Source organism: Colias philodice, chromosome 22, assembly GCF_061535455.1.
Source record: "Colias philodice isolate Cphi_HAF_F1 chromosome 22, ilColPhil1 Martin Lab GWU primary, whole genome shotgun sequence".
Taxonomy (NCBI): Eukaryota; Metazoa; Arthropoda; class Insecta; order Lepidoptera; family Pieridae; genus Colias; species Colias philodice.
In genome coordinates this window covers 6,786,221-6,799,722 of record NC_143107.1, presented here as the reverse complement: position 1 = coordinate 6,799,722, position 13,502 = coordinate 6,786,221, and the positions used below count along the sequence as shown (strand labels likewise).

Below are 13,502 nucleotides of genomic sequence, written 5' to 3'. Positions count from 1 at the left end.
GGTATATTAGTGATGATAACAAAGTTTAAATGTAGTTTATTTCATTCAGGAATTGCCTTGCGCTAATTTAAAAAATTCGGTACAGTAGTAACAGATCATATTTCGATCGATCTCCTCACTTTTCTATACTAATATTATAAAGAGGAAAGGTTTGTGCATGTATGGTATGGTTTTCACGCATAAACTACTGGACATGATTTTGATGAAATTTGGCACAGACAATCTTTAGACCCTGAGAAAGAAGGCTACCTTTTATTGCGAAATATGTACCACGGGCGAAGCCGGGGCGGACCGCAAGTTTTTTTTCATAATAACAAAAGTTTTATCAGAAAAATATTTCTCATTGGTTAAACCCAAAGATAAGGAAGTACTGCAATGGAAAATGAATTACAGAAATCATATAGGATCGTATATGAATTATGATTTGTGTAATTTATTTTCCCATTCATCACCACACTAGTTTTGTGAAAATAACAGTCTATTTGTTTCCAAAAACCAATTTTACCACAATTAATAACTTCATTGATTAACTATTTTATGAATGTTAGAAATACCGTCAATAAGTTGCAATTTTGGTGAAATTGCTTAATATTACTGTTTAAATATGTTTAAAAGATTTGTTTTTGTCTTTTTAATGTTAGAGCTAGTGTTGTTTTATGATGTTGATTTAATTTTAATTTGCTATTTACATTTTCGTTTATATTGGAGCTGGAGTAATATGATTGGATATGGTTCTATAAAACGACATAACAGATATAACTATTAGAAATATATCTTTATATTCCGAGGATATAAAAAGTATTGTTTGTAAGCAGTTGCACAAAAAAAAGTTCTAAATACAGCAAAAGTACAACTGCAGCGCTAAGCATTTAAGTTCATCTAATATCTAATCTAATATATATTATAAAGGCGAAAGTTTGTAAGGATGTATGGATGTAGGGATGTATGGATGTATGGATGTATGGATGTTTGTTACTCTTTCACGTAAAAACTACTGAACCGATTACAATGAAATTTAGCACACATATAGAGGGTAACTTGGATTAACACATAGGATAGTTTTTATCCCGGAAATCCCACGGGAACGGGAACTATGCGGGTTTTCCTTTGCAAACGCGGGCGAAGCCGCGGGCGGAAATCTAGTTTATCAATAAAAAAATCCATCAATATTGCGATCAAAAGATCCTTACTTTTAAATATGCCCACATCGTTTATTACCACATGCTAAGCCTGTCCATCAGTATCACGATTACAAAGTCTTCATTATGTCAATATTATATCTATGTTAAGTTGTATGCCAAGAAATATGAAACAGAATAACTTATTTTGACAATAATCTGTATTAAGTTTTATGCCAAGAAATAAAACAAAAAAAGACCAGCCAATCCAAAAATCATATTATTCCACACCAAACACGCCATACAACCCGCATGTCCCGCTTACGTAGTCACGTCAGAGATAGTCACGTTACGGCGTGACGCGGTCGCCGCAGCGCGGGACAGCTTCTCAGTGTCTCTGGGCAGCTTGGAAGAAGCTGTTAGGAGCTTGGAAGAGTTGGATCAGCCAACGTTCGCTACTGTGGGCAAACCGGCTGTGCCGAAACGACGGCCTGTTTCTATGTCTGGTAAGTGGGGAAAAAAGCGGAGAAATTTAATGGTAAAAAGGACAGGATAAGGGAAAAACTAGGTGGTTAAAAGGGCAGAATACGGAATGTTGGTAAAAGGGCATTAGAAGTGATTCTATAAGTGGTTCAAAAAAGTAACAGGTTTTCGTGGGTAGGTAAGTCTAACATATTTGTCTGGTGTATATAGAAGTATAAGAAGGAGGAAAGGAAAAAAAATCATCATGATTTAGGGGAACCCTTTGTAGAAGATAGACAATCTTTGGGAGAGATGTTGAAAATATCTCCAAGAACGATGAGAAGGTATTTCCATTTTAAAGTTGTTCACAGTGCATTCCTTAAATGAGTTTGAAAGGTGAGTGTTATTTTCCGAGTATTTAAAACGTTTTTTTCCACTACTCTGTTATTGCTTGTTTTTTTATTTTTGTGTATTGTAAATGTCTTAGAAAAAAATAGAGCATGAGTTTTGTTTGACATACAAAAATGTTTAGAGCACGTTATATTGTAAGTAAAATATACTCGTATAAAAATATAATATGTAACTAAGATATGAGTAATCACATATTTTACATCTATCAAAAATGTGTAAGTAAATTTTGGGTAACGCTAATTGTTTATCCTATATAAATTCTGTTACTTTAGCACTTCAAATTCAAACTTTTCTTCTTTAAACATTATATTGTTCTTGATTATTGCTAGTTTAATTATATTGGCCCTTTATCCATTTATTTTGAGTAACAAAATATTGAAATACTTTGTAGTAGTTCTTTAAATAAAAATAAATTGGCTTTGCTAGCGTTCTTTTCTCTAATTTTCGTTTTCTTCCATTCAAACTCAAATTGGTCTCAATTTCTATGTACTATTTTTTAAGCTATTGCATAGCTTCAATCGCGGGCCTTGAGCGCGGGGACCGAATCGAGAAATTCCGTAACGAAAAAACCTCACGCTCCCCACTCCGACGGGCACGGAGGTGTGGCTTGAAGGCATAGCATGCAATAGCTTTACCGCGGCAGTCCCCGAGTGACACACGTATTTTTTTCGTTTTAAAATAATATTATACACGTGTTTCTAGCGACTCCATCAGTATGGTCACGTCGCGGTTCGTCCAGTTCAGTGGGCAAGCCTCCACCGCCAGTTCGACGCTCGTCTTCTATATCGAGACCGCAACGACCTTTTGTGCAGGTGAGGGTAGTTGTGAAAAATGTATTTTTATTTATTGTTAAAATTGTACTTTTTTATTTTGAGTAGTTGAGTTTTATCAGAATGTGGTAAAGTGGGATTTCAGGATTATTAATTGAATGAATGAATGGAAACGTATTATTGTATAATTGTATGCTATATTTTATGCAAAAGAAAAGTAAATTAAATATTTTTAAATCAGAGACTAACACAATGTCGCCAACAATACAATACAAAGCCTCTAAATCTCGTCTAGGTAGCCATTGATTTATTTGAAATTCTTTTTTAAGTATGATATTTTTCTTTATACAAAAACAATAGTCGGCAAAAGATCTAGTGGTGCACTTGTTAGGTGATAACTGATAACCGTCGCCCATAAGCAATCACAATGCGATTAGTTTGCCGGCCTTTAAAGGACTTATATGCTCTTTGCTTGAAGGCGCCCATATCTTAAGAAAGCGGAAACAGGACAGACTGCTCCACAAATATTTCCTTCCTTCAAGACAGGCCATCAAGAAAGGGTTTTACGTAACTATTCTTGTTGTGAATTTCAGAGCAACGTGCAAAACGCGCATTTGAATACAACAGACGCGGACAACTTGCCTCCGCCCCCGGCTTTCCTCTTGCAGCCAGATCATGAAAGCGGTGCTGGTATGTATTTGTATGAAATTTTAAGTAAAATTATCCTACTAACTGCTAAACCGGTTTTCATGAAATTTGGCACACTATGATAATACAACTTACCCTAAGTTGTATTAACAAATAGGATAGTTTTTGTACCGAAAATCCCACGGAAACGCGGATTTTCTTTTGACTACGCGGGTGAAGTAGCGGGCGAACAACTAGTGTAAAATAATTGTAGTTAAAGACATGAGTCAAGGCATGATGAGGCATGATTTTTCCTGATACAAAATTGGTTCTAACTTTTCTAATTCATGGAATTAATTTATTTATCTATTTTCCAAGAAAACTGCACTGTCAAAAACGATTAATAACAGTATTCAATTTAATTAGTATGCATTATTTAATTCTTATTTTAATTTCCAATTCTAGGTCATCAAGGCATAAACGTAGCGGAAACAGTTAAACAACTAACCGAACTGAAACACATGCCGGCTTCTCCCGGCCTTTTACGACGAACTATCAACCAGAATCAGAATCAACAGAACCAGAATCAGAATCAACAAAACCAGAATCAGAATCAACAGAATCAGAATTATGAAAGCCAAAGTCAATTGAGCACTTTTCAGCAAGCTAAAAGTAATTTTGCTGGCAGTTTGAACCCTATTTACGGGCAGACAGGGTATAGAATCGCATTTGAGAATTCTATGTATGTAAGGAAGAATAGCTTGAACAGCTCTAACTCGGATTTGTTTAGGGATGGCGGTTCGAGTGAGTTTTTATCTATGTATAGCAATGTTTTGTGTTAAAATAATAGGTATTTTAGTACAAGATGAATTTAAAAATAGTTTTGCTCTGGTTTACTTCTGTTGGTCGAACACAGAAAAGTAAGTGATGATGTAATGAGAGACTTCGACTATTTAACTATTGAAGTGACTTCAATTGATTTGTATCTTAAAATATTTTGTTAAAAATAGTTGTTAACACGAAAAATATATATTTCTATCTGATCTAACTGATTATAATTTAAATATTGTAAAGTACCTGAAGCTAACTAGTTGGCCAAGCAATTCTAATCTTTGTTATTTTAAAAATAAAATACATTTCTCCATGTCATTTTTGATTAGCAAATTATACTAATACAGTGGAATCCGTTTATAATGACATCGAAGGGAATCGACAAACACGTCGCGGACGTCATACAAAGCGTTATGAGAAATGAAAAAGCTTTTTTATGTAAATATGTATGTATGTACTATTAAAAATTTAAATACTCGAACACAACAAGTCAAGCCAATTTAACCCTTACAGCTTTAACAATAAAGCACCCTTTCAGGTAACATGTACGGCGAAATAAAAGATTCCTCTCAAGCCTCGTCTCCCTCAACGCCCGGTAATTCTGACAAGCCGTTCTCAAGCTTCGGCCCGAGGATACATAATGAATCGCATTACGGACAGACTGGTGGGTTTTTTATAATACATATATGTATATTTAATAAGCTGTGCCTCGCGGTTTCACCCGCATTGCTCCGTTCCTGTTGGTCTTAGTGTTATGATATATAGCGCCTATAGCCTTCCTCGATAAATGGGCTATCTAACACCGAAATAATTTTTCAAATCGGACCAGAAGTTCCTGAGATAAGCGCGTTCAAACAAACAAACAAACTCTTCGGCTTTATAATATTAGTATAGATTGTGTTAGAAAAATAATAAAGAAGGTTTGTGATGATATCTGAATTATTGAATTCTCTCTACACTACAGGAGTTTATTTTTATTGTCTGTTTAAGCTTGACTGATGCCTGCAATTATTTTTTTAGTTGGTAGTATGTTTGTCAGTGCTTTACTTTTCAATGCAATTAGATCAAGATGCATGAAAAGTTTAATTTTTATGATTTTTTTTTTGGTTTTCATTTCAACCATTTTCAAATGCCTCAGTCGTTTCGATACCACGAAAATACGGTCGACATAATATACTTACTAGAGAAAGTAAATTGTGGTTATGAATCGACAATTATATTTCATAACTAGACTCCATTACATGTCTCAAACAACAAATTTAATCGCTTAAAAAGCACATAATGTATCAAAAAGACATTAAAAGACGTGTGTCACTCGGGGACTGCCGCGGTAAAGCTATTGCATGCTATGCCTTCAAGCCACACCTCCGCGCCCGTCCCCGTGGGGAGCGTGAGGTTTTTTGTTACGGAATTTCTGGATTCGGTCCCCGCGCTCAAGGCCCGCGATAGAAGCTATGCAATAGCTTAATAATAACTTAATAAAAATGACGATTTATGTGTTTCTTTTAATACAGGTTTAAAGCTATCAGAGCGTCGTCAAGCAGACGGTATATACGCAGTGCCCGCGCTGAGCTCGCGGCTCGCAGCAAGATCGCACAGTGCTGATAGACAGCGTGAGTATTGTAATCTAATCAAATCAAATAAATGAAATGAAATCAAATCAAATAAATGAAATGAAATGAAATGAAATCAAGCAAATCAAATTTATTTTTTGAAAATGTGGGTTTTAGTACATACTTTTTTGACTGACCGGTTGGCTTGGTTGGTAGTGGCCCTGCCTTCCAAGCCTGAGGGTTCGATTCCCACCCGGGGCAAATATTTGTATGATGAACATAGATGTTTGCTCTGTGTCTGGGTGTTAATTATTTATATTTGTTTACATAAGTATTTATTTAAAATTATATATATGTTTATCAACCATCTAGGTTTACATAACACAAGCGAAAGCGTAGTATGGGATCAGATCGTGACGTGAGTAAAAATTGTCCTGAAATATTTATTTATTTATTTATAAATTTTTTAATTAATATCTTTCCAGCGAGTGGCCTAATAGCCAGCTTAAGCGCTAAGTTAGCTCCACAACTATCGCCCAGAACAAGTCGTCGAGCTATATCCACTATCACCACAGCTGATACACATAAGCCTAAAGGTATGGGATTTTATGTATTTTTTAGGTATGTAAGAGATAAAAAGCTATATATAATTATATAAAAAAGTTACATTTTTTACTAGGTTTTTAACCATGTTATAAACTAGCTGTCACCTACAATTTGGTTATTACGACAAGTTCAAATACATTGACTGACCGGTTGGCTTGGTTGGTAGTGGCCCTGCCTTCCAAGCCAGAGGTCGTGGGTTCGATTCCCACCCGGGGCAAATATTTGTGTGATGTTTGCTCTGTGTCTGGGTGTTAATTATCTATATATAAGTATTTATTTAAAAATTATATAATATGTATGTTTATCAGCCATCTGGTTTCCATAACATAAGCGAAAGCTTAAGCATAAGGGATCAGATTGTGCCGTGTGTGAAAATTGTCCTGACATATTTATGTATTTATTTATTATTATTTATTTATACGTGTATAAAAATTATTTTACCTATTTCACAGCAATCCCAGCGGTCCAACCGGCATTTTTGGACAAATTATCAGCGACACTACAACGCCGTGCGTCCAACCGCGGTGCGATTGTGAGAGACACTATTAATGCAAGGGCGCAGGTACATCTTAATAATAATCCTACTAATATTAGAAATGCAAAAGTTTGTATATATTTGTTAACGTAAAAACCGCTGAACAGATTTTCATGCTGGCGCACACATAGAGGGTAATTTGACACATAAGTTTTTATCCTGAAAATCTATCGGCAACGGGAACTATGCGTCTACTACACGTTGACTACACGGGCGAAGCTGTGGGCGAAAAGCTAGTTTAATATAATATAGTGTAGTTGGAACTTGGATAGGTGTATAATATATACACTTTACACAAGACACTATTAATAAGTGGATATGTACACTACACTACTAGCTACTTTGGCATAAATTTTCACTTTGGACTAAAGATATCACAATGAACACGCACTTTATACGTGGATTTTATTATTGTAAAATTTATAAAGTTAATTTACTTCCAAATATTTTATTTCTGTTCAGTATTACCTAATTATATTTTATCGATTTCCAGCCGGATCCTCGCGTATGTCACACATCACTAATGGAGCAGATCAAGCGAGGCGCAACACTACGTCGCAACAAACTCTGCAACGATAGATCCGCGCCCAAAATACGTTAACTATCGATAAATATTCACATCACTATCTATATAAAAATAAATTTGGATTTAATTACTAGTCCATTGAATGAGTCCCTCCAAGGGGGGTCTAGAGTGCGTGAGTTAGTAACGTAAGATGTTTCTTCGGAAATATGTCAAGAGTCCCTAGGTAATAAACATACTAAAACCCCGGGCCACTAGGAGGAGCCCCGGAGTGGGGGGAGGGGGGAAATGGGTCCATTTTTTCATTTTTCGCTTAAATCTCAAAAACGGTACATGTTAGAGAAAAACTTTCCAGCAAAAGTTGAAAGGCCATAAAATTATCTACAAGTTGTACTTGAATCATTTTTTCCTATATCCTACCGTTTCTGAGTTATACGCAGTAAAACATTATTTTGGCTCAAACAATTTCCACATCAATCGATCAAAAAATATTTCTTTCTTCCAAAAAACTCAAATGTGCAACTTGTGACCAGTACTGATAGATTGCTCTTAATTAGTTCTATTATTGGTAAAATAAACACATTCCTCCATGGAAGCCTTTAGGAGGAATCGATTGTCAAAATATTATATTAGGGCAGTTTGAGTTACTGAACTTGATCTTTTTATTTTTTTCTTCCAAAAAACTCAAAAGTGCAACTTGTGACCGATACAGATAGATTGCTCATAATTAGGTCTATCATTGATAAAAATACCAGATTCCACCACGGAGGCGTTTACGGGGAATTGAATTTTATTAGGGTAGTTACGATACTTGAACTTTTTATTTTTTTTCTCCAAAAAAACTCAAAAGTGCAACTTGTGACCGATACTGATAGATTGCTCTTAATTAGGTCTATCACTGATAAAATAAACACATTCCTCCATGGAAGCCTTTAGGAGGAATCGATTGTCAAAATACTATATTAGGGTAGTTTGAGTTACTGAACTTTATCTTTTTATTTTTTTCTTCCAAAAAACTCAAAAGTGCAACTTATGACCAGTACTGATAGATTGCTCTTAATTAGTTCTATTATTGGTAAAATAAACACATTCCTCCATGGAAGCCTTTAGGAGGAATCGATTGTCAAAATATTATATTAGGGCAGTTTGAGTTACTGAACTTGATCTTTTTATTTTTTTCTTCCAAAAAACTCAAAAGTGCAACTTGTGACCGGTACAGATAGATTGCTCATAATTAGGTCTATCATTGCTAAAAATACCAGATTCCACCACAGGGGCGTTTACGGGGAATTGAATTTTATCAGGGTAGTTACGATACATGAACTTTTTATTTTTTTTCTTCCAAAAAGCTCAAAAGTGCAACTTGTGACCGGTACAAATAGATTGCTCATAATTAGGTCTATCATTGATAAAAATACCAGATTCCACCATGGAGGCGTTTACGGGGAATTGAATTTTATTAGGGTAGTTAGTTAAAAAGTTCATGTATCGTAACTACCCTAATAAAATTCAATTCCCCGTAAACGCCTCCGTGGTGGAATCTAGTACTTTTATCAATGATAGACCTTATTATGAGCAATCTATCTGTACCAGTCACAAGTTGCACTTTTGAGTTTTTTGGAAGAAAAAAATAAAAAGATCAAGTTCAGTAACTCAAACTACCCTAATATAATATTTTGACAATCGATTCCTCCTAAAGGCTTCCATGGAGGAATGTGTTTATTTTACCAATTATAGACCTAATTAAGAGCAATCTATTAGTACCGGTCACAAGTTGCACTTTTGAGTTTTTTGGAAGAAAAAAATAAAAAGATAAAGTTCAGTAACTCAAACTACCCTAATATAGTATTTTGACAATCGATTCCTCCTAAAGGCTTCCATGGAGGAATGTGTTTATTTTATCAGTGATAGACCTAATTAAGAGCAATCTATCAGTATCGGTCACAAGTTGCACTTTTGAGTTTTTTTGGAGAAAAAAAATAAAAAGTTCAAGTATCGTAACTACCCTAATAAAATTCAATTCCCCGTAAACGCCTCCGTGGTGGAATCTGGTATTTTTATCAATGATAGACCTAATTATGAGCAATCTATCTGTATCGGTCACAAGTTGCACTTTTGAGTTTTTTGGAAGAAAAAAATAAAAAGATCAAGTTCAGTAACTCAAACTACCATAATATAATATTTTGACAATCGATTCCTCCTAAAGGCTTCCATGGAGGAATGTGTTTATTTTACCAATTATAGACCTAATTAAGAGCAATCTATCAGTACCGGTCACAAGTTGCACATTTGAGTTTTTTGGAAGAAAGAAATATTTTTTGATCAATTGATGTGGAAATTGTTTGAGCCAAAATCATGTTTTACTGCGTATAACTCAGAAACGGTAGGATATAGGAAAAAATGATTCAGGTACAACTTGTAGATAATTTTATGGCCTTTCAACTTTTCCTTGAAAGTTTTTCTCTAACATGTACCGTTTTTGAGATTTAAGCGAAAAATGAAAAAATGGACCCATTTCCCCCCTCCCCCCACTCCGGGGCCCCTCCTAGTGGCCCGGGGTTTTAGTATGTTTATTACCTAGGGACTCTTGACATGTTTCCGAAGAAACATCTTACGTTACTAACTCACGCACTCTAGAACTTTTTATTCAATGGACTATACGTTCGATTCGTGTATTTTGTAATGTCAATCACATCACTATTCAACAGGTGCACATGACATTTTTATCGATACCCTATAACATCACTACGAAGGCGCAATGCCCATACGTTTTGCAACGATGATACGCGCCTAATTTTACGAATATATATCGACAATTGTCACATCACTATTTATAATTTGTAAATTGTAAACATGTAGCAATGTTCGCCAAATTTGTATTTATAACGATTACAATATTTGGAATTATTTGTGTTTCAATGTGATTATAAAATGTGTAATTGTAAAAAATGTATAGCGTCGTCTCTTTCTCTCTTATGGCTCATGCTTAAGTTAAAAAGAGACGGCTGTATACATTCTTAATTATAGGAGTAGATATTGAATGGATATGATTCTTTTTAAGGAAATCGTAACTAATTTTATTGATATAGGTGTTTTAAGTTTAATATTTATCATACATATTATATAGATGTTTTTATTGTCATCTCCATTTAACAGAATCTTACTAACAATAATTACAAGGTTTTCTTTATAATGTGCTTTTTTTTCTAAAATAGAATAATTATTTTTTTAATACACTGAAACTTTGTACAATAATACTTCCTCTTTTTTCTTAAAGTTTTACTAAATATTAGAATTGCATTACCTAAGTCAATGTTTTTCATGTATAAACTTTAACCGTCAAAAGACGCACTTAAATATTTAAACCGAGACAATATTTGCTCCTCTATATTTATTTAACTTATAAATTTCAAGAATTAACTTGATTATTCCATTAAGAATTATATATTAACTGCCAATAAATAAATAATATTAACATATCTATGTCTATCTAATCATATCGGTGTAAGAATCGTCCTGTTGTTAGATTAAACCCGAAATTATCAACAATTTGACATATTTTTTCTACATTTGACATTTTTTTTATGTCAACTATGTCAAACTACTATCAAATGTCATGTCGTGAAATAATGTATAAAGATTAAAAACTGTAATTTTAAAATTAGCAGTATAAATTTTGTCTTGTTTTCTAAAGGTATGCATTTCTTAGTAAAAAGACAAAATAAAAATACTCTGTACTTATTTAATTTAAAAAAAAAAATTTTTTCGCATCTACATCAATTTCCTTTTAAAATATGTCATATTGTTGATGATTTTCGGTGTTATTAAATAAATATTAACACCTTTTCTAAAAACTTTTTGATGTGCTTTGTGAAAATCGATGTTGAAAATTACCGCTCTAATAGATAATAAATTTACCCATATTTGATTTATTTTGTAAAAGATTTATTGTTTGTAATTCCTTTTTTTCATTTAATAGCTTAGGTGTTTTTGTCTTTTATCTTCCATTTTTTTATTTTTATATAGTTCTATGACAAATTGTCTGTCCATAATAAAAAGTAATAAAAATTGTATTTTAGATGAGTTTTAAAGATTTAACTTCTGGACTCGACGTGCTAACCTTATAGCAATAATGCGTATACTAACATATCTTAAACTTTGAAATTGGCGCCAAAGCGGCCATTTTGTTAATCCACATATTATATAAATTGCCAGATACAACTTTTTAGCGTTTTATAAACATCCAAATTTTATAACCGCGTTTAATGTAGTTAGAGGAAAGAACGGAGGCTGAACATTTATTTATTATTTTTTTACGCGAATTATATTTAATATAGACTAATGTTATAGATGACGTTCCTTTACATGTAACGCATGTGTGTGTAACTTATATTTAAACCCACGTACTTTTTAGAACAACTGTACTGATGCGTAATAATTTTATCGTAGACGCTATTTCCGACATATCTTATATTGTAAATCTTTATGGTGATTGTATAAGCTTGGTGGATATATCTAAAATGTAGGTTCTGCTGTATGTGTATTCAAAGGAAATGCAGTTAGGCTGGTTAATACTGGTTTTAGATAATGTTTGCGCATGTAACTGATCGATCGATGGAAATAAATGAATATTGTCCCTATTTGGTTTTTTATTTTATGCCCTATGTTCCAATTTTTGTGTACAATCCCTTAAAATACATGTATAAACTAACGTAGAAGCAGTCTATGCGAACAAACTAGCAGTAAAAGTTCCGTATTATCTTACACACATATACATACTAATAAGTAATAACGTACGCATTCACGTACTCTGTAGTGAGATAAAGATAGAATATACATTTGAACCACTAGCCGAAAAGAGTTAGCAGCAAAGTAACCGACTAAAAGCAACCCGGCAAATTAGCTGACTTCGGAACGTGTTTTACACGTATGCCGCTTCTACCACAGTTTATTTATGTATTCAATCCTAAATATTGAAGCAGACAGCAGTTATGAAATCACTGTAAAACCTAGCCTTGGAAATCTAATAAAATATTATCTAGGAAATAATCTACATACTAAGCAATCATTCCTCATCCTGTCAGTAGCATTAAACACAATCAAACGCTTTCATATCCATTCGTAAAAATATTTTTTTGGTTTGGATGGATAGGTACTTTAAAATGTATAATTGTAAAAAATACAATATGGTGTTGCGCAAACGTACACACTATTTTATTCCAATTATTACATACAGTCAAAACAGACATGCCACTTTGGTTTATTTACAAATTAATTACTCATTTACTTGATCTAGGACAGCCTTTCCCAACCTATTCCAAAGGTGTCCGCCAACTTACCATGATTCGCGGACGTCTAAAAAAAATATTCGGAGTACCTACTATCATACGTCAATCTATATTATTTTTAAAATCTCGAATTAGAATGTAGTCTTTTGTAATTTGTATGTAATAGTCTAGCCACCCATCACTTTCCATCTAAAAACTGAAAAAGGAAATTTCCGTCCGTCATAATAGTCTGATTATGACCCTACGTTCACACGGAGCCACGATTTGCTGAATCTTATTTTCATCGAATCTGGAAAAACCCAATGTTGTATACATGTTATAGTCAAACCCCGAAGCTCGGGCAAACCACAGGTCTGGCATAATGACTTTGTCAAAGCCCAAATAAATGTAATATTTCGGCATTTTACTAAACAATTTTCGTCAGTCGTTGTCTAGCTGTGGCGTCATAATGCGCGTGCGATGCCTATGCTGCATTCGCCTACGCCCGAGATTGTTGCTGACTGAAATTCAAATGTATTTCTAGGATTGCCCGATGCCAAACCTAAGATAAACCAGTCCTTCCGCGAAGAGATTGTGTTTCGGGATTTGACTATGACACACACATTACACAACATATTTTGGATTTCGTATCTCGTATGTAACCTTCCGGTTCTTTTTTAGCAAGAGCCCGTGTGTGTGCGCATGTATTGAATGCACTATTGACTATTATCATTATTTCCACTGCACCATATCTGAAATTTTGCAGTAGTTTAGTTTCTGGATCGGTTTGTAAAATCGG

At 33.9% G+C, this 13,502-nt stretch overlaps 1 protein-coding gene across 1 annotated transcript in view; it reads left to right on the top strand.

Annotated features, from left to right (window-relative positions):
• mim (missing-in-metastasis) overlaps nt 1–12,076 on the top strand; it is a 165,649-nt gene extending 153,573 nt beyond the window's left edge. The window contains exons 17-26 of the mRNA XM_089709288.1: nt 1,448–1,624; nt 2,694–2,803; nt 3,355–3,451; nt 3,854–4,192; nt 4,758–4,883; nt 5,734–5,832; nt 6,258–6,368; nt 6,831–6,940; nt 7,407–7,570; nt 10,098–12,076. Coding sequence (XP_089565414.1) covers nt 1,448–1,624; nt 2,694–2,803; nt 3,355–3,451; nt 3,854–4,192; nt 4,758–4,883; nt 5,734–5,832; nt 6,258–6,368; nt 6,831–6,940; nt 7,407–7,514 — 1,277 coding nt within the window. The 3' untranslated portion in view covers nt 7,515–7,570; nt 10,098–12,076. The remainder of the gene's footprint in view (nt 1–1,447; nt 1,625–2,693; nt 2,804–3,354; nt 3,452–3,853; nt 4,193–4,757; nt 4,884–5,733; nt 5,833–6,257; nt 6,369–6,830; nt 6,941–7,406; nt 7,571–10,097) is intronic.
• Nucleotides 12,077–13,502: the final 1,426 nt, after the last annotated feature.